This window comes from Anomaloglossus baeobatrachus, chromosome 11, assembly GCF_048569485.1.
Source record: "Anomaloglossus baeobatrachus isolate aAnoBae1 chromosome 11, aAnoBae1.hap1, whole genome shotgun sequence".
Taxonomy (NCBI): domain Eukaryota; kingdom Metazoa; phylum Chordata; class Amphibia; order Anura; family Aromobatidae; genus Anomaloglossus; species Anomaloglossus baeobatrachus.
Genome location: NC_134363.1, coordinates 152486850 through 152505799, shown reverse-complemented (window position 1 = coordinate 152505799; position 18950 = coordinate 152486850). Strand labels below are relative to the sequence as shown.

Below are 18950 nucleotides of genomic sequence, written 5' to 3'. Positions count from 1 at the left end.
TGTGTGGTTGTGCAGTATGTGCGTATATTTGTGTGTGCAGCGTTGTCTGTGTGTGTGGGTGTCTGTGTAGGGCGTTGTTTGTGATTCCTAGTGTGTGTGTGTTGTGCAGTGCGCGTGTGTGTGTGTGTTGGGGGGAGGTGTGCACCTCCCATCGTGCTCCATCCCCCATGCTGCGCACCCCCCATCGTGCTGCATCCCCCATGCTGCGCACTCCCAAACGTGCTCCATCCGCCATGCTGCGCACTCCCAAACGTGGTCCATCCGCCATGCTGCGCACTCCCAAACGTGCTCCATCCGCCATACTGCGCACTCCCCATCGTGCTGCATCCCCCATGCTGCGCACTCCCAAACGTGCTCCATCCGCCATGCTGCGCACTCCCCATCGTGCTCCATCCGCCATGCTGCGCACTCCCCATCGTGCTCCATCCGCCATGCTGCGCACTCCCAAACGTGCTCCATCCGCCATGCTGCGCACCACCGCTATCATGCTCCATCCGCCATGCTGCGCACTTCCCAAACGTGCTCCACCCGCCATGCTGCGCACTTCCCAAACGTGCTCCACCCGCCATGCTGCGCACTTCCCAAACGTGCTCCATCCGCCATGCTGCGCACTTCCAAACGTGCTCCATCCGCCATGCTGCGCACTCCCAAACGTGCTCCATCCGCCATGCTGCGCACTCCCAAACGTGCTCCATCCGCCATGCTGCGCACATCCCAAACGTGCTCCATCCGCCATGCTGCGCACTCCCAAACGTGCTCCATCCGCCATGCTGCGCACTCCCAACGGGTCCATCCGCTGCTGCGCACTCCCAAACGTGCTCCATCCGCCATGCTGCGCACTCCCAAACGTGCTCCATCCGCCATACTGCGCACTCCCCATCGTGCACCATCCGGCATGCTGCGCACTCCCAAACGTGCTCCATCCGCCATGCTGCGCACTCCCAAACGTGCTCCATCCGCCATGGCTGCGCACTCCCAAACGTGCTCCATCCGCCATGCTGCGCACTCCCAAACGTGCTCCATCCGCCATGCTGCGCACTCCCAAACGTGCTCCATCCGCCATGCTGCGCACTTCCCAAACGTGCTCCATCCGCCATGCTGCGCACTCCCAAACGTGCTCCATCCGCCATGCTGCGCACTCCCAAACGTGCTCCATCCGCCATATTGCGCACTCCCATCGTGCACCATCCGGCATGCTGCGCACTCCCAAACGTGCTCCATCCGTCATGCTGCGCACTCCCAAACGTGCTCCATCCGTCATGCTGCGCACTCCCAAACGTGCTCCATCCGCCATGCTGCGCACTCCCAAACGTGCTCCATCCGCCATGCTGCGCACCTCCCCCATCATGCTCCATCCGCTTGGGAGTGCGCAGCATGCCGGATGGTGCACGATGGGGAAGTGCGCAGTATGGCGGATGGAGCACGTTTGGGAGTGCGCAGTATGGCGGATGGACCACGTTTGGGAGTGCGCAGCATGGCGGATGGACCACGTTTGGGAGTGCGCAGCATGGCGGATGGACCACGTTTGGGAGTGCGCAGCATGGCGGATGGACCACGTTTGGGAGTGCGCAGCATGGGGGATGCAGCACGATGGGGAGTGCGCAGTATGGCGGATGGAGCACGTTTGCTCAGCCTCTCTCCTTCCAGCCTCCCTCAGCATCAGCCTCCCCCCTCCCCAGCCTTCCCCAAGATCAGCCTCTCTGCTCCCAGCCTCCTCCAGCACGCCGTGCTCCTCTGCCGACACTCACCCACACAACCGATCGCATCCACTCACCCACACAACCGATCGCATCCACTCACCCACACAACCGATCGCATCCACTCACACACACCCGATCGCATCCACTCACACACACCTGATCGCATCCACTCACACACACCCGATCGCATACACTCACACACACAGACACTGACGATATTGCACATACGCGCTGATACTCACAACATCCGGGGATATCACATGCTTCTGGCCATGTGATCCTCCGTCAGGTCCTGGAAGCTCACAGCACAATATCGCCGCCGAGAAGCAAGCGATATCCCAGGATGTTGTGAGTATTTGGATGCGATGTGATGTGTGTGTGTGAGTGAGTGTGATCTGATTTGTGTGTGTATGTGTGTGCTGTTATGTGTGTGCTGTTATGTGTGTGTATGTTCCGCAGCTGCAGGACCTTGATGTGTGGATGCGATGTGTGTGTGTGTGAGGTGTGTGTGAGAGTGAGTGTGAGCCGGTGTACACTGGTAACTATGATACACATCGGGTAACTAAGGGACCTTAGTTACCCGATGTGTATAATGGTTACCAGCTTTCACGGCCTCCGTTAAGATCCCAGCATCGCAAGGTTATGTGTGGCGCTGCCGGGATCCTGACGGAGCCGGTGTAGAAGCAAGCGATATCCCAGCATGTTGTGAGTGTGTGGATGTGATGTGTGAGAGTGAGTGTGAGAGTGAGTGTGATCTGATGCGTGTGTGTGTGTACTCACCTGGGAATCGGAGCCCCGTGTCAGTTGGGCCACAGCGAGCGTGCATTGCGTGAGGGGGGGCGGGGCCTGCAGAGAGCCGGGGCGAGAGGCCAATCCGTGTGGGGGGGCGGGGCCATGGCGAGCCCAGCGGCCAATCAGCTTTGTGTCACCGTAAGGACACAATTTCGGAGCATGACAGACAGACAGACAGACAGATAGACAGATAGACAGACAGACAGACAGAATAAGGCAATTATATATATATATATAATATATATATATATATGCGTCCATATGTGCGTGTGCGTCATACATACATGTGTAAAAATATATTACACATACACTAATATATAGTTTATGTATATGTGCGTGTATATTATATATCTGTATATACAGTGTGCATGGTGTGTGGTGAGCAATATATTAATATATACAGTAATATATTTAATACACAATGTGTATTCTATATATATATATATATATATATTTCAGTGGTTGACACTTGGGTCCTGAGGTCACATCACCGATGACCACATCTGCAGGCGTTTGTATGTTCTCCTCGGGTTTGCACGGCTTTTCCACTTTCCTCCCACACTCCAAGGAATTTAGATTGAGACCCAAGTTATACTTTCTATATAAAAAAAATATATAGATACTATATGTCCCGTTGTCCTGCAGTATTTCCAATTGACATCCAATTCTCTAAGTTTAAAATTATTCAATACATCTAAAAATGTTCAATCCTCCATGGAAATCTGTAAGAAACCTGTGTGCTGCGCGGGCCAAAGGGAGCTGCAATTAGTGACTGACTTGACAAGGCAAACACTGTTTTTACATTTTCTTTTCGCTTGCGAAGACTGATTCTAAAAAATGACATTATAAAGAACTGTTAAAGGCAGCTAACATCCCGTTGTTGGATTCATGCAGCTTGAGCAGCGGGCAGCGGTAATCCTCCCCTGGCTGCGTGTTTGCAGCCAGGTATTGTCTGTTTCTGAGAGAACCTAGTTTGAAATGGTGCCCGGGACTGTAAGGAGAGATGTGACTAGTCTGGTGCGTTCCCCGGCCGGCCTCTTGCTGGTGATTGACAGGACGCTCACTATGAACACATATAGGAGAGACCGGCACAGCACTTGGTAATTTTTGGACATAGTCAAATATTTGTATTTCATTGTATTTCTAGGCGTTAATCGTCTGATTTGTGGAACTTTTGGGTCTTGGAAAAAGCTTTGGACGGCTGTGGTGGTGTAAGGTACGCCCGCTCCTTCCCCACAGGTCACGCAAAGTATAATCTTCTATTGTCCTAACTCAGCGTTTTCTCCAGATCCTCATTAGAGCCTCTTAATCCTGGCTCTGCCTGATGCTGGGGCTGCTTGTGCGTCGTCTTAGTCGTCACTTCCTCCTCTGCTTCTCCCCCGGGGTGGGGTGGGGTGGGGGGGGGGGGGTCGTTCTAAGAAATGTATTGTTTAATTGCCCCAATAACTTTAAAATCTTATCTACAAAAAAAAGTTTAGGTCTGAATGTTAATATAGTGTTGTGCTAATCTAGTCTTCTGTACTCTGCAAGAGTTGCCGGGTCCATGCAATTTGTATCTCACGACGAGCTTGGTTTTATGGTGCATTAGAGCTTTGGGATCCGTTCAGAACATGAGCGATCTGGATCACCTTTAACACAAATCTCCTATTAGAATCCCGCAATACTGTTCAGCTAAGGACATCCCAGCATTTTGTAAAACGCTGGGTATCCCCATCATCGCCAGGAGACCACACTGCAGATTTGTGTCCCCAATATCTTCACTAAACTACACTGCGAGTTTGCGACCCATCATCATCGCTGGTAGACCACACTGCCGGTTTTCATCCCATCGTCACCGCCAGGGTACCACACTGCCGGTTTGCTTCCCATCATCATTGCCAGTAGACCACACTGCCGATTTATGTTCCCATCTTCGCCAATATACCACACTGCCTGATTGGCCCCACGTCACCTCCGGTAGACCACACTGCCAGCTTGCTTCCACCCATCATCGCCAGTAGACTGAACTGCTGGATTGCCTCCTTGCTTCCAACATGTTATGAAGCAGTTTGTTGCGTCCCCACTATCTCCACTAGACCACACTGCCGGCTTACGTCCCATCATAATCGCCAGTAAACCACACTGCTGGTTTGCGCCCCATCATAATCGCCAATAGACCACACTGCTGGTTTGCGTCGCATCATCATCGCCAGGAGACCACACTGCCGGTTTATGTTCCCATCATTGCCAACGTACCACACTGCCTGTTTGCCCCACGTCACCTCCGGTAGACCACACTGCCTTTTTGCCCCCATGTCACCGCCGGTAGACCACACTGCCAGCTTGCTTCTTCCCATCATCGCCAGTAGACTGAACTGCCGGATTGCCTCCTTGCCCTCCCCATGCTATGAAGCAGTTTGTTACGGGCCAGCATATGTGACTCTAGTCCTGTTGGTTTGTCTTTTTAAGGGAGCTGCCACCCTGCCAAAGGGCGCATTAACCGTGCAGAATATTTTTGTCAACAAGATTGAGGGGGATTTGCTCTCGGGTGCTTTTTACTAATAGTGTCTGTGTTTCCTCTGAGCATTGAAACGTGGGTCAAGAGTGTGGAGGAGAGAGCTGGTTTTTGGTTTTTGAGGTACTGTGCATTTTGCAGACATGGCGCTTGCGAATTCCTTCCTCATCCGCCGCCCCCTAAACATCAATTCCAAGCCCCTTGTGGCGAGTATAGCAGTGTTTGTCTTGTGTAGGCAGTTTTAATAGTATAGCCATCCGTGATGAGGGGGATTGTCATTAGCGTGTACTTTGCAGATCTTCTTATCGGACTGTTTTTAATGATTTAAGTGTATTAGTCTAGAGTCGCTTAACCATCTGGTATTTTCACACGCTCTCTCCTTCACATCTTGGTACATACCTTCTTTGAATTACACGTATGTGTTTGCATCCGGAGCACCGAACGTCTGGGTCTCCAAATAGGTATCCTTACAAGTTTTTGTATCGATTTGGTACTGTTGTTTTTTACTAAACAGTGTGATCTGGATTTTTTGGCCAGATTATAAATCCGACCCACCCCCCCCCCCCCGACCTTTATCGATAATGTACTGCTAACCAGTTGTACAACTGTACTGGTTCCAGAACCGTTTCTTTTTAGCAGTTTTCGTCCTTGACGGTCCATAAAGAAAAGCAAAACGATGGATTAGGGTCAGGAGGATAGTGGACAATTTAAGACTCTCAGCCGGTTTTGAGTTAACCGGATTTGAGTGAGTAACTCAGATCTATTTGGGCTTAAAGATGACATTGTATGGAGGACAGGTGAAAGCTGTACAACGCAGACCTACATCTGGTAGCAGGACTCGGCTGCCCAGACCTAAATTTCAGGGGAATTGTAAGTATAAATCTGGGTTTGGCATTGGAAAAAAAGTTCACTTTTATCATTCTGTGGATTTTTATAAAATTGGGATGTGGATAGAATATATAGGATATTAAAACTTCGACCTAATCGGCACCGAGGTCTTCTACTGGAGTCTGTGAGATTTCTTTTTTTATTGCTGGGGCCCATGGCGTTTAATTTACTTTTAAGGTGGCCTAAATGGCTCTACGTAATGCCGCGTGTCCCTGTGGTACTGTGGGGCTTTAATGAAATATCTCCTTTGGGCTTATGATCCTTTTACGTCATTGATTTCTTAGCTCGTATGATGGAGGAAAAGACGACGGCTCAAATTGCTTAGCCTTAAGATGTTATTGAGTTACGCTTTTTTAGTCCTTCGGGAAGGCTGGGCTTGTCCACCAGTCTCCATAATGATGTAAGCTGGACGTCTTGGGTGGGTTAAGCTTTAATGTAAAAGTAATGTTCGTCCTGTTGAGACATTGAAGTAGTTGACGATGAATCTTTTTTCTTCTCCTTACAGAACTGAGTGTTGGTGGTAGAGAAGCCTCATCTTAGAGAAGAACCATGAGTGAACTTGACCAGCTACGCCAGGAGGCCGAGCAACTCAAGAACCAAATCCGAGTAAGTAAAGGAAAACTGCGTGGATTTTAGTTGTTTTTCTTCTTTTTAAGAGTTGTCCTCTACTGGTTACCCCTTAACGTCTTCATACCTCGTATATTACTTTGTCTTCCGCTGCCTTAAGTGAGCTGCTTCTTCTATGTGATGTTAGTAGGTTCATGGTGCCAACTTCAGGCCTTCATTTCTTTTCTTCTTCTTTTGATGATTTGGGACTGATCTGTTTAGATAGCTCCTCACTGTTTGAACATGAGGTTCCAGCCGAACGTTTACAGCGTAAATAAGATCCATCCTTCATTGGCGGCGCCTGCTCCCCTGTAGCCAGTTATACACAGACTGCTTGGCACAACAAAGCTAAACTTTATATTCTTGGTTTAGTCAATCGCATGCCTTTAAATAAGTGAGATTTCAGGTCTCTGGGGAGCTGGTGGCATCATGTCTGCTCCTAGAATCTTCAGTCTGCAATTAAGATTTTTTCCCTATGTATAAACTAACTTTTTTTTTTTTTTAAAGCAACTACCTTAGGAGGTTCTTCCCTAATTTTGAACATAAAAACAGATGGTAGAGGCGAATACAGACTTCAGACTTTTTGCGAAACCCTATATTCTGGCTTTGAGCACGTCGAGATCAGTTTGCCACTCCTAATGTTGTGCTGCTATACTGACCTACCGAGCTTCCATTTTATTTGTCTCGGCAGCTCCAGATATATATATATATATATATATATATATAATATAATATATATATATATATATATATATATATATATATATATATTATATATATATATATATAATATATTGTATACTTACGATTATTATTTTTACGATTATTATTTTTACTATTTGTACTATTATATTTATTATTTTTACGATTATTTTTACGATTATCATTTTTACCATTACGATTATTATTACGATTATTATTTTTACTATTTGTACTATTATATTTATTATTTTTACGATTATTTTTACGATTATCATTTTTACCATTACGATTATTATTACGATTATTATTTTTACTATTTGTACTATTATATTTATTATTTTTTACGATTATTTTTACGATTATCATTTTTACCATTACGATTATTATTACGATTATTTTTACCATTTTTACCATTACGATTATTTTTACGATTATTTTTACGATTATCATTTTTACCATTACGATTATTTTACGATTATTATTTTTACTATTTGTACTATTATATTTATTATTTTTACGATTATTTTTACGATTATCATTTTTACCATTACGATTATTATTACGATTATTTTTACCATTTTTACCATTACGATTATTTTTACGATTATTTTTACGATTATCATTTTTACCATTACGATTATTTTTACGATTATTATTTTTACTATTACGATTATTTTTACGATTATTTTTACGATTATTTTTACGATTATTTTTACGATTACTATTATTTTTTACTATTTTTTACTAATATTTTTTACTATTTAGAATTTATATTTATGAGCAAAAAACTCAGTAATACCATACAAATTTGGATGTGGGTATGGATTCTGCCAAATCCCCACATACAGCACAAACTCAAAACCATGTTATAAAGAGAGAGGAACAAGCGTTTTTATAGTGCAAAAATGATACAAAAATTTTATTATAAAGAAGGTGAACATCCATTTAGTCTAAAAACATATTAAAACACCAGGACCATGACCCAAAATAGGTAGACACCACTGGGGATACGTAAAACAAATTAAATGTTATGAGGGTACAGATGGCACAAACATCGTAATATCAGAATACAGTATCTCCACTGAGTATAATTACAGACTACATGAAGTCAAGTTCCCAGGGTGTAATGCTGGAATAGAGCATGCAAAGAACAGCGGTGGTAGGGCTGAATATGGCAACAGGTCACTAACTGGGACCTCAAAACTCCCAACGCACGTTTCGATAAATCGATATGAAATCCTCCATAGGCACAGGCGCCTCCCCCTGATAAAGAATTCCATATCGATGTATCGAAACATGCGTTGGGCGTTTTGAGATCCTAGTTCCAGTGACCTACCATATTCAGCCCTACCACCGCTGTTCTTTGCATGCTCTATTCCAGCATTACACCCTGGTATGCTCTAATACTTTTTGAGGCGATTTGACTTCATGCAGTCTGTAATTATACTCCACGATGGAGATACTATATTCTCATATGATGTTTGTGCCATCTGTACTCTCATAACATGTAATTTGTTTTGCGTATCCCAGTGGTGTCCACCCATTTCGGTGCATGGTGCTGGTGTTTTAATGTTTTTAGAATAAATGGATGTTTACCTTCTTTATAATAAATTTTGTTTTATTATTTTTGCACTATAAAAAACTCTTGTTCCTCTCTTTATACTATTTTTTAGTAGTACCGTATTTTTCGCTTTATAAGACGCACCTGATTATAAGACGCACCTAGGTTTTAGAGGAGGAAAATTAAAAAAAAAATTGAGACAAATAGTGTGCTAAAACATTTTAATAAAATTAAAAAAAACCCCATTATTTTAACAATTTAGACTCAACAGGAGGGTCTGTTATGGGGGGATCTGTGGATGACGCACTGCTGTGGGGGACCTGTGGATGACGCACTGCTATGGGGGACCTGTGGATAACGCACTGCTATGGGGGACGTGTGGATAACGCACTGCTATGGGGGACGTGTGGATGACACTGCTATGGGGGACCTGTGGATGGCGCCCTGTTATGGGGGACCTGTGGATGGCGCCCTGTTATGGGGGACCTGTGGATGGCGCCCTGTTATGGGGGACCTGTGGATGGCGCCCTGTTATGGGGGACCTGTGGATGGCGCCCTGTTATGGGGGACCTGTGGATGGCGCCCTGTTATGGGGACCTGTGGATGGCGCCCTGTTATGGGGGACCTGTGGATGGGCGCCCTGTTATGGGGGGACCTGTGGATGGCGCCCTGTTATGGGGGACCTGTGGATGGCGCCCTGTTATGGGGGACCTGTGGATGGCGCCCTGTTATGGGGGACCTGTGGATGGCGCCCTGTTATGGGGGACCTGTGGATGGCGCCCTGTTATGGGGGACCTGTGGATGGCGCCCTGTTATGGGGATCCGTGGATGACACGGCTATGGGGGACCTGCATGATGCACTTTTATGGGGATCGATCTGGGACTACCGCCCCCCTCATCCTTAGGAATACACCCATGTACTGTATACCATACATGGCTGTATTCTGAAAGATGAGGGGGGTGGTAGTCACATTTACACTTTGGCCACTACATTAGTCCCTCCCTGGAGTGTTTACACTAAAGGACTACAGCCCCCATCATCCTTCAGAATACACTGATTGATACAGTATATTCTGAAGGCTGATGATGAGGGTTGTGTTCCCCATTGTTCCCCATGTTCCTGACATTTGTCAGGTTCAGATCACTGATTGGTGGAGGCAGCTCTGCAGAAGTTGTCTCCACCAATCAGCATCCAGCCCTAGCGAGGAGAGGGAGAATCGTTCTTCTCTCTCTCCTCTTTCTTATGATAGTCTCCGTCTGCTGTGGAGATCTAAAATGGAGCCCCGCGCATGCGCAGATCGCGATCTTCGAGAGCCGCGATCTCTATCTGCGCCTGCGTAGCCTCCGACGCGATGGACTTCAGGAAAATGGCTACGGAAGGCAGCGCATGCGCAGATGGAGATCTCGCTTCTCTGAGATCTCCATCTGCGCCTGCGTCACCTCCGCAGCCATTTTCCGGAAGTCGCGTTGGAGGCAGCGCAGGCGCAGATAGATTTCAGCTATGGTGACCGCCACCGCAGCCGATTGCCGGGGGATCCATGGCGGGCCGCCACCGCAGCCGATTGCCGGGGGATCCATGGCGGCCGCCACCCGCAGCCGATTGCTGGGGGGATCCATGGCGGCCGCACCAGCCTCCTGTGACTCACTCCACCGCCGGATTACTGCCCGGTAAGTTACATTCACTTTGTAAGACGCACCCCTTTTTTACCCACAATTTTGGGGGAAAAAAAGTGTGTCTTATAAAGCGAAAAATACGGTATTTATCTTTTAAATTTTATCCCTAAAATGTACAGAAGGAATCCTAATTTGTGTGTCGTTCCCCCCCCCCCCCCCCCCCCCCCCCCCCCCAAACAAAGTTAGTTGTAAAGGGAACCGGTCACCAGATCTGGTGACTATAAGCTGCGGCCACCACCAGTGGGCTCTTATATACAGCATTCTAACATACTGTATATAAGAGCCCAGGCCGCTGTGTAGAACTTAAAATCACTTTATAATACTCACCTAAATGGCCGGTATGGTGCAGACTGGGTCAGATGGGTGGCTCCGTTCTCTGGGTGCGGCGCCTCCTCTTTCGGCCTTCTTTGTCCTCCTCCTTCTGAAGCCGGGGGGCATGATGCGTCCTACGTATCATCCACATGCGCTAGCATTGAGGTTCTGCGCAGTACGCACTTTCATCTGCCTTGAGCAGGGCAGATTAGAGCATTGTAGTGCGCCTGCGCAGGACCTCAATGCCGGAGCGTGTGCAATGACGTAGGACGTGACATGCACCCCGTCTTCAGAAGGAGGAGGACAAAGATGGCAAAAGAGGAGGTGCCAAACCTGGAAAACGGAGCCACCCATCTGACTAGTCTACACCGTACCGACTGTTTTTAGGTCAGTATTATAAAGTGTTTTTTATGTTCTACACAGCGGCCTGGGCTCTTATATACAGCATGTTAGAATGCCCTATATAAGAGCCCACTGGTGGTGGCTGCAGCTTATAGTCACCAAATCTGGTGACAGGTTCCCTTTTAAGCTTCCAGGTTATGGGTTGGTTTTATGTAGAGCCCTCCACCTCCTCTGTGACTGCACGGGATGTTTCATGCTATCGCAAGATCTTGCTTTTTGTTTAAACCCAGCAGTGCCCCTTCCTTACAGATGTTGTCCCCTACTCCTTAGGTTAGGTCATCAATCTCTTGATTCGCCGGGGTCCGACACCCACCACCCCTGCCGATCAGCCGTTCTTGGTTGTGACTGGAAATGCTCAGTTCTTGAGGTGCCCTGTCTTCTGATGTGCAGTACCGGGCCTCAGCCGCTATCAGAGAACTGGGCAGCCCCGGAATCGAGCATTTTCAGCCTCCTGCTTCCGCCACCGGTGTGGGTGGCCGAGGCCCAACGCCTAGCAATCGGGCATTTATGACCTATCCTAAGGATGGACCATCAATGTTAAAGTAGTGGAGAACCTCTTTTAAGCAGTTACCAAATAGTAACCGCTCTAACAATGTCACCTTGTCAAGGACGCAGCAGCTCGGGGTTAACGCAGAGAGCGTGAGCTCATGTTTTCACTACGAGAGAGACCATGGAGGGCTGTAGGATCCCGCACCCCTAAGTTTGGATCGGACTTGTTAGTTGGTCACTTTTGGGTGGACGTTAAGGTTCCTATATTGAGAAAAATCACCAGTTTAGGGGCTGGCCCACTCTTGTTACATTATACCGGGCAGACCCTATTGGTGATCAGAGCGTCTCAAAGCTCGAAACGCTGCATAGCGGGGAGTTTCACTAGATCCTGCATGTGATCAACCAAAGTAAGGCTCTAGTCTAAAGGGTACTTTACATGCTGTGACATCGCTAGCGATCTCGTTAGCGATGTGAAATTCTAGATCGCAAGTGCGATCTTTTCGTTTCGAGAGCGCACAGAGGTCATTTTACGCACTTGCGATCTCGAAAGATTGCACTTGCGATCTAGAATTTTACATCGCTAACGAGATCGCTAGGGATGTCACAGCATGTAAAGTACCCTTAAGTCTCTAGAGCATGTACAGGAGCTTTTCCGTCTAGGAGCTATTGGAGCAGATGGTCCAATCTCTTACTGAACTTTTCCTGTAAAATAGCCATTGTGTGCTTTCTCATAGTATGGCCTTATCCAAAATATGGAGGAATCAAATATATATCGTAAAGTGTCCCCTGCCCGAGAAATAAGTTACTTGGCCCGTCCACTGCCACAGATCTTCTAGTAGCCCCTAGGACAGGATCGGATTTCCGACGTATACAAAACGATACTAGTCAGAAGTGATGCGTCAGATCCTCCGCTCACACCCAAGTTCCCTAAAAGTGAGGCCGGATCAAACATGAGACGGGTCTGTAGGCGTTACTATCGGTAAACGATTCCTCTAGAAATAATGGCCGCTGTAGATGGTCGCATACCTCGCCTGGAATTATTATGGGGCTGTTTGCTTTATCCCCGTACACATCAGCGGTTCAGAAAGTGAAGCCTTCTCGGCCGTCATTAATTCTCAGCTCTTCTAAACAGTTATTAAAAGCTTGGCTCCGGCCAGCACCAGACTTCCTGGATGTCTTTAGTTTAGTATATCCGTTACAGGGTCTGGTTGCAGAAGCTATGACATGTGTTAGTTATGTATATTTTTCACTTTTGCCTGCAGATTATGTGCTTTGAGAGTATTTGTAAAAATAAAAAAAAATACCATTGTTGCCAATAATTCACATATACCCATACAGCTTAAATGGCAAATCCCAAAATTTAAATTGGAAAGCATAAAATCCAAGGAAATTAAAATTGTAGACTAATACGGCTAGTGATGAGCGAGCACTACCATGCTCGGGTGCTCAGTACTGGTAACTAGTGATGAGCGGGCACTACCATGCTCGGGGTGCTCAGTACTGGTAACTAGTGATGAGCGGGCACTACCATGCTCTGGTGCTCAGTACTGGTAACTAGTGATGAGCGGGCACTACCATGCTCAGGTGCTCAGTACTATTAACTAGTGATGAGCGGGCACTACCATGCTCGGGTGCTCTGTACTCGTAACTAGTGATGAGCTGGCACTACCATGCTCGGGTGCTCAGTACTGGTAACTAGTGATGAGCGGGCACTACCATGCTCGGGTGCTCAGTACTGGTAACTAGTGATGAGCGAGCACTACCATGCTCGGGTGCTCAGTACTGGTAACTAGTGATGAGCGAGCACTACCATGCTCGGGTGCTCAGTACTGGTAACTAGTGATGAGCGAGCACTACCATGCTCGGGGTGCTCAGTACTGGTAACTAGTGATGAGCGAGCACTACCATGCTCAGGTGCTCAGTACTCGTAACTAGTGATGAGCGGGCACTACCATGCTCAGGTGCTCAGTACTGGTAACTAGTGATGAGCGAGCACTACCATGCTCGGGTGCTCAGTACTGGTAACTAGTGATGAGCGAGCACTACCATGCTCGGGTGCTCAGTACTGGTAACTAGTGATGAGCGAGCACTACCATGCTCGGGTGCTCAGTACTGGTAACTAGTGATGAGCGAGCACTACCATGCTCGGGTGCTCAGTACTGGTAACTAGTGATGAGCGGGCACTACCATGCTCGGGTGCTCAGTACTGGTAACTAGTGATGAGCGGGCACTACCATGCTCGGGTGCTCAGTACTGGTAACTAGTGATGAGCGGGCACTACCATGCTCAGGTGCTCAGTACTAGTAACTAGTGATGAGCGGGCACTACCATGCTAGGGTGCTCAGTACTGGTAACTAGTGATGAGCGGGCACTATCATGCTCGAGTGCTCAGTACTGGTAACTAGTGATGAGCGGGCACTACCATGCTCGGGTGCTCAGTACTGGTAACTAGTGATGAGCGAGCACGATCATGCTCGAGTGCTCAGTACTGGTAACTAGTGATGAGCGGGCACTACCATGCTCGAGTGCTCAGTACTGGTAACTAGTGATGAGCGGGGCACTACCATGCTCGAGTGCTCAGTACTGGTAACTAGTGATGAGCGGGCACTACCATGCTCGGGTGCTCAGTACTGGTAACTAGTGATGAGCGGGCACTACCATGCTCAGGTGCTCAGTACTAGTAACTAGTGATGAGCGGGCACTACCATGCTAGGGTGCTCAGTACTGGTAACTAGTGATGAGCGGGCACTATCATGCTCGAGTGCTCAGTACTGGTAACTAGTGATGAGCGGGCACTACCATGCTCGGGTGCTCAGTACTGGTAACTAGTGATGAGCGAGCACGATCATGCTCGAGTGCTCAGTACTGGTAACTAGTGATGAGCGGGCACTACCATGCTAGGGTGCTCAGTACTGGTAACTAGTGATGAGCGGGCACTATCATGCTCGAGTGCTCAGTACTGGTAACTAGTGATGAGCGGGCACTACCATGCTCGGGTGCTCAGTACTGGTAACTAGTGATGAGCGAGCACGATCATGCTCGAGTGCTCAGTACTGGTAACTAGTGATGAGCGGGCACTACCATGCTCGAGTGCTCAGTACTGGTAACTAGTGATGAGCGGGCACTACCATGCTCGAGTGCTCAGTACTGGTAACTAGTGATGAGCGGGCACTACCATGCTCTGGTGCTCAGTACTGGTAACTAGTGATGAGCGGGCACTACCATGCTCGGGTGCTCAGTACTCGTAACTAGTGATGAGCGGGCACTACCATGCTCGGGTGCTCAGTACTCGTAACTAGTGATGAGCGGGCACTACCATGCTCTGGTGCTCAGTACTCGTAACTAGTGATGAGCGGGCACTACCATGCTCTGGTGCTCAGTACTGGTAACTAGTGATGAGCGGGCACTACCATGCTCAGTATTTATAACCTGCAGTTGATGCTCTGAGCTTGACTCCTGTACAGAGTATAGTGGAATTCAATGTTGAACTTGAGCATTATTTGGGGAAATTATCCAGAAAAATGTTCTAGTTCCCCATAGACTTTCGTTATACTTGGGTACATGAGTTGCGCCCGTCCGACTTCAACTGCTGGTTACCAGTACCGAGCACCCGAGCATGGTAGTGCCCGCTCATCACTAGTTACGAGTACAGAGCACCTGAGCATGGTAGTGCCCGCTCATCACTAGTTACGAGTACAGAGCACCTGAGCATGGTAGTGCCCGCTCATCACTAGTTACGAGTACTGAGCACCCGAGCATGGTAGTGCCCGCTCATCACTAGTTACGAGTACTGAGCACCTGAGCATGGTAGTGCCCGCTCATCACTAGTTACGAGTACAGAGCACCTGAGCATGGTAGTGCCCGCTCATCACTAGTTACGAGTACAGAGCACCTGAGCATGGTAGTGCCCGCTCATCACTAGTTACGAGTACTGAGCACCCGAGCATGGTAGTGCCCGCTCATCACTAGTTACGAGTACCGAGCACCCGAGCATGGTAGTTGCCCGCTCAACACTAGCTATGAGTACCGAGCACCCGAGCATGGTAGTGCCCGCTCATCACTAGTTACGAGTACAGAGCACCTGAGCATGGTAGTGCCCGCTCATCACTAGTTACGAGTACTGAGCACCCGAGCATGGTAGTGCCCGCTCATCACTAGTTACGAGTACTGAGCACCTGAGCATGGTAGTGCCCGCTCATCACTAGTTACGAGTACAGAGCACCTGAGCATGGTAGTGCCCGCTCATCACTAGTTACGAGTACAGAGCACCTGAGCATGGTAGTGCCCGCTCATCACTAGTTACGAGTACTGAGCACCCGAGCATGGTAGTGCCCGCTCATCACTAGTTACGAGTACCGAGCACCCGAGCATGGTAGTTGCCCGCTCAACACTAGCTATGAGTACCGAGCATGGTAGTGCCCGCTAATCATGAATATTGACTATTATGTTCTATGAATGGCAGCTAATAACCATAGTTATTACTTTCTTTGTCGCTCCATTGGGAGACCCAGACAATTGGGTGTATAGCTATTGCCTCTGGAGGCCACACAAAGTATTACACTTAAAAGTGTAAGGCCCCTCCCCTTCTGGCTATACACCCCCAGTGGGATCACTGGCTCACCAGTTTTGTGCTTTGTGCGAAGGAGGCAACACATCCACGCATAGCTCCACTTTTTAGTCAGCAGCAGCTGCTGACTATGTCGGATGGAAGAAAAGAGGACACATATAGTGTCCCCAGCATGCTCCCTTCTCACCCCACTGTATGTCGGAGGTGTTTGTAAGGTTGAGGTACCCATTGCGGGTACGGCGGCAGGAGCCCACATGCTGATTCCTTCCCCATCCCTTTTTACAGGGCTCTGGGTGAAGTGGGATTTACTGGTCTCCAGGCACTGAGACCGTGCTCCATCTACAGCCCCTGGAGAAGATGCTGGATGGAGCGGAGTACATCAGGGACATGGCCCTGCTTCCTCAAGGTACTCTGTGTCCCCGTGCATTTGGCGCTCACACCGCAGCATGCTGGGTGTTGTAGTGCGCCGGGGGACATCAGCGCTGCGGCGCCTGTGCCATAGCCTCATTCAGCTTAGCTGAAGCAGGCACACTTATGGGACTCGGCCGCGCCGGCCGCTGGGACTGCGGCACGGCTGGCACTTGTAGTGCGCCGGGGACTTCAGCGCGGCCTGCGCTTTTACGGCGGCCGCGCTGATAACTACAGTCCCCGGCTTTTGCGGCCTGCTTCCGTTCGTTCCCGCCCCCAGACCTGCCAGTCAGGAGAGGGGCGGGACGCTGCCCACGTCTAGGACTCGGGCGCGCCGGCTGCTGGAACAGCGGCGCGGCTGGCACTTGTAGTGCGCCGGGGACTTCAGCGCGGCCCGCGCTTTTACGGCGGCCGCGCTGATAACTCGAGTCCCCGGTTTTTGCGGCCTGCTTTAGTTCGTTCCCGCCCCCAGACCTGCCAGTCAGGAGAGGGGCGGGACGCTGGCCACTTCTAGGGCGGTCGCGCCGGCCGCTGGGACTGCGGCGCGGCTGGCACTTGTGGTGCGCCGGGGACTTCAGCGCGGCCCGCGCTTTTACGGCGGCCGCGCTGTTAACTCGAGTCCCCGGCTTCTGGGCCTAGTCTCCCTTCGTTACCGCCCACAGCCCTGACAGTCAGGGTAGGGGCGTGACGCTGCAAGAGCAGAGCTGAGAGCTGGAGTATGTTTTGCATACTCCACCCCTCTCACTGTGTGCACTGTGAATCCGGATTCCCGCACTTTCTCAGGCACGCCCACGGCTTCCTTCTCTACAAGGACACTGGCAGCCATTAGTGTCAGTTTCTGTACGATACAGAGACAAGTGTGGAAGACCCTGGCATTCTGATAGTCACACAATCGCTGTAACAGGCGTTATGCAGCACCTGTGGTGCTAACCCCACTAGTGCAGAAGTGCACTTATAGATATGCTTGTACTATATACATTGCACTGTTTAGTCGCACGTTGTATATACCCTCCTGGATTATGCGGAGGAGTTATCAGCATATTCTCTGTGTAAAACAAAGGTGCAGAACCACATGTTTTTCTATACAGCTGGTACACCATGTACGGCTATACGGCCGGCAGGTACATAGACTCCCATTGTATGCACTAATGGCCAGGGGATGAGGACGGTGTCTGCAGTATTTACTGACAGTTTTTCTGAGACTATGGCTATGATACTAGAAGCCTAGCAGTCCGGACATGTCTCTCACAATATGGGCACTGTTGAATCATTGATCCATGGCCCCCCTCAGTGTGAATAACTAACAGCTCCGGGAATGTCACACGCATCCCAGAGTCACGGCTCTGCACGGACGTCAGTCCCAGACAGCCTAAGCGGGCTCGCTATGAGCGGCCTCGGTTTCATCAGGGTCCTAACAGAAGGACTCGCTGTGTAATGAGGCGGAAGTAGCGGCTCAGGATTCTGATCCTGAGACCGCTCTCAATCTGGATACACCTGATCGTGACGCCATAGTAAATAATCTTATAGCGTCCATCTATAGAATGTGGGTTATTTCTCACAGCTCCTCCAGTGGAGGAGTCAGCTTCACGTATTTTTCTGGACCACTCTGCCTTCAGAGAGGCAGTCCAGGAACACCACGCTTATCCAGATATGCGCTTCTCCAAACGGCTTAGGATACACGCTATCCCTGTCCCCTGACTTGGTCAAGGACTGGACCCAATGTCCCGAGCGGCATCCTCCAATCTCCAGGCTTGTAGCTAGATCCATAGTTGCAGTGGGAGATGGAACTGCAAACTCAAAGATGCCACTGACAGACAGATGGATCTCTGGTCGAAAGCCATCTATGACGCTGTCGGCGCACCGTTGGCTCCGGCATTCTCTCCCTTGGGGCACTCCAAGCTATTTCAGCTTGTCTTGCACAGATTGACACGGTTACACGTACATCTGTGCCGCAGGTGGCATCCTTAACCTCTCAAATGTCTGCATTTGTTTCTTACGCGATTCAGGTTGTCCTGGACTCTGCGAACCGTGCGGCGGTAGCCTCCGCTACTCCGTGTTTTTAAGCAGAGCCTGGTCTGCTCGTTAAGTGAATGGAAGGCAGATTCTGCTTCCAAAAAAGGTTGCCTAACCAGTTGCCTTTTTCTGCTGACCGACTGTTTGGTGAGCGTTGGATGTAACCATCAAACAGTCCAGGGGTAAGGATTCATCCTTTCCTCAGCCCGGACACAACAAACCCCAACAGAGCAAGAGGCAGTCGGGGTTTTCTGCCTTTTCGAGGCTCGGGCAGGTCCCATTTTTCCTCGTCCAAGGTGGACTCAAAAGGATCAGAGGAGCTAAGATTCTTAGCGGGCTCAG

The 18950-nt window shown here is 49.2% G+C and overlaps 1 protein-coding gene across 1 annotated transcript in view; it reads left to right on the top strand.

Annotated features, from left to right (window-relative positions):
* Window positions 1-18950, top strand: part of GNB1 (G protein subunit beta 1) — a 78878-nt gene that overhangs the window by 29648 nt on the left and 30280 nt on the right. The window contains exon 2 of the mRNA XM_075328940.1: window positions 6380-6480. Coding sequence (XP_075185055.1) covers window positions 6424-6480 — 57 coding nt within the window. The 5' untranslated portion in view covers window positions 6380-6423. The remainder of the gene's footprint in view (window positions 1-6379; window positions 6481-18950) is intronic.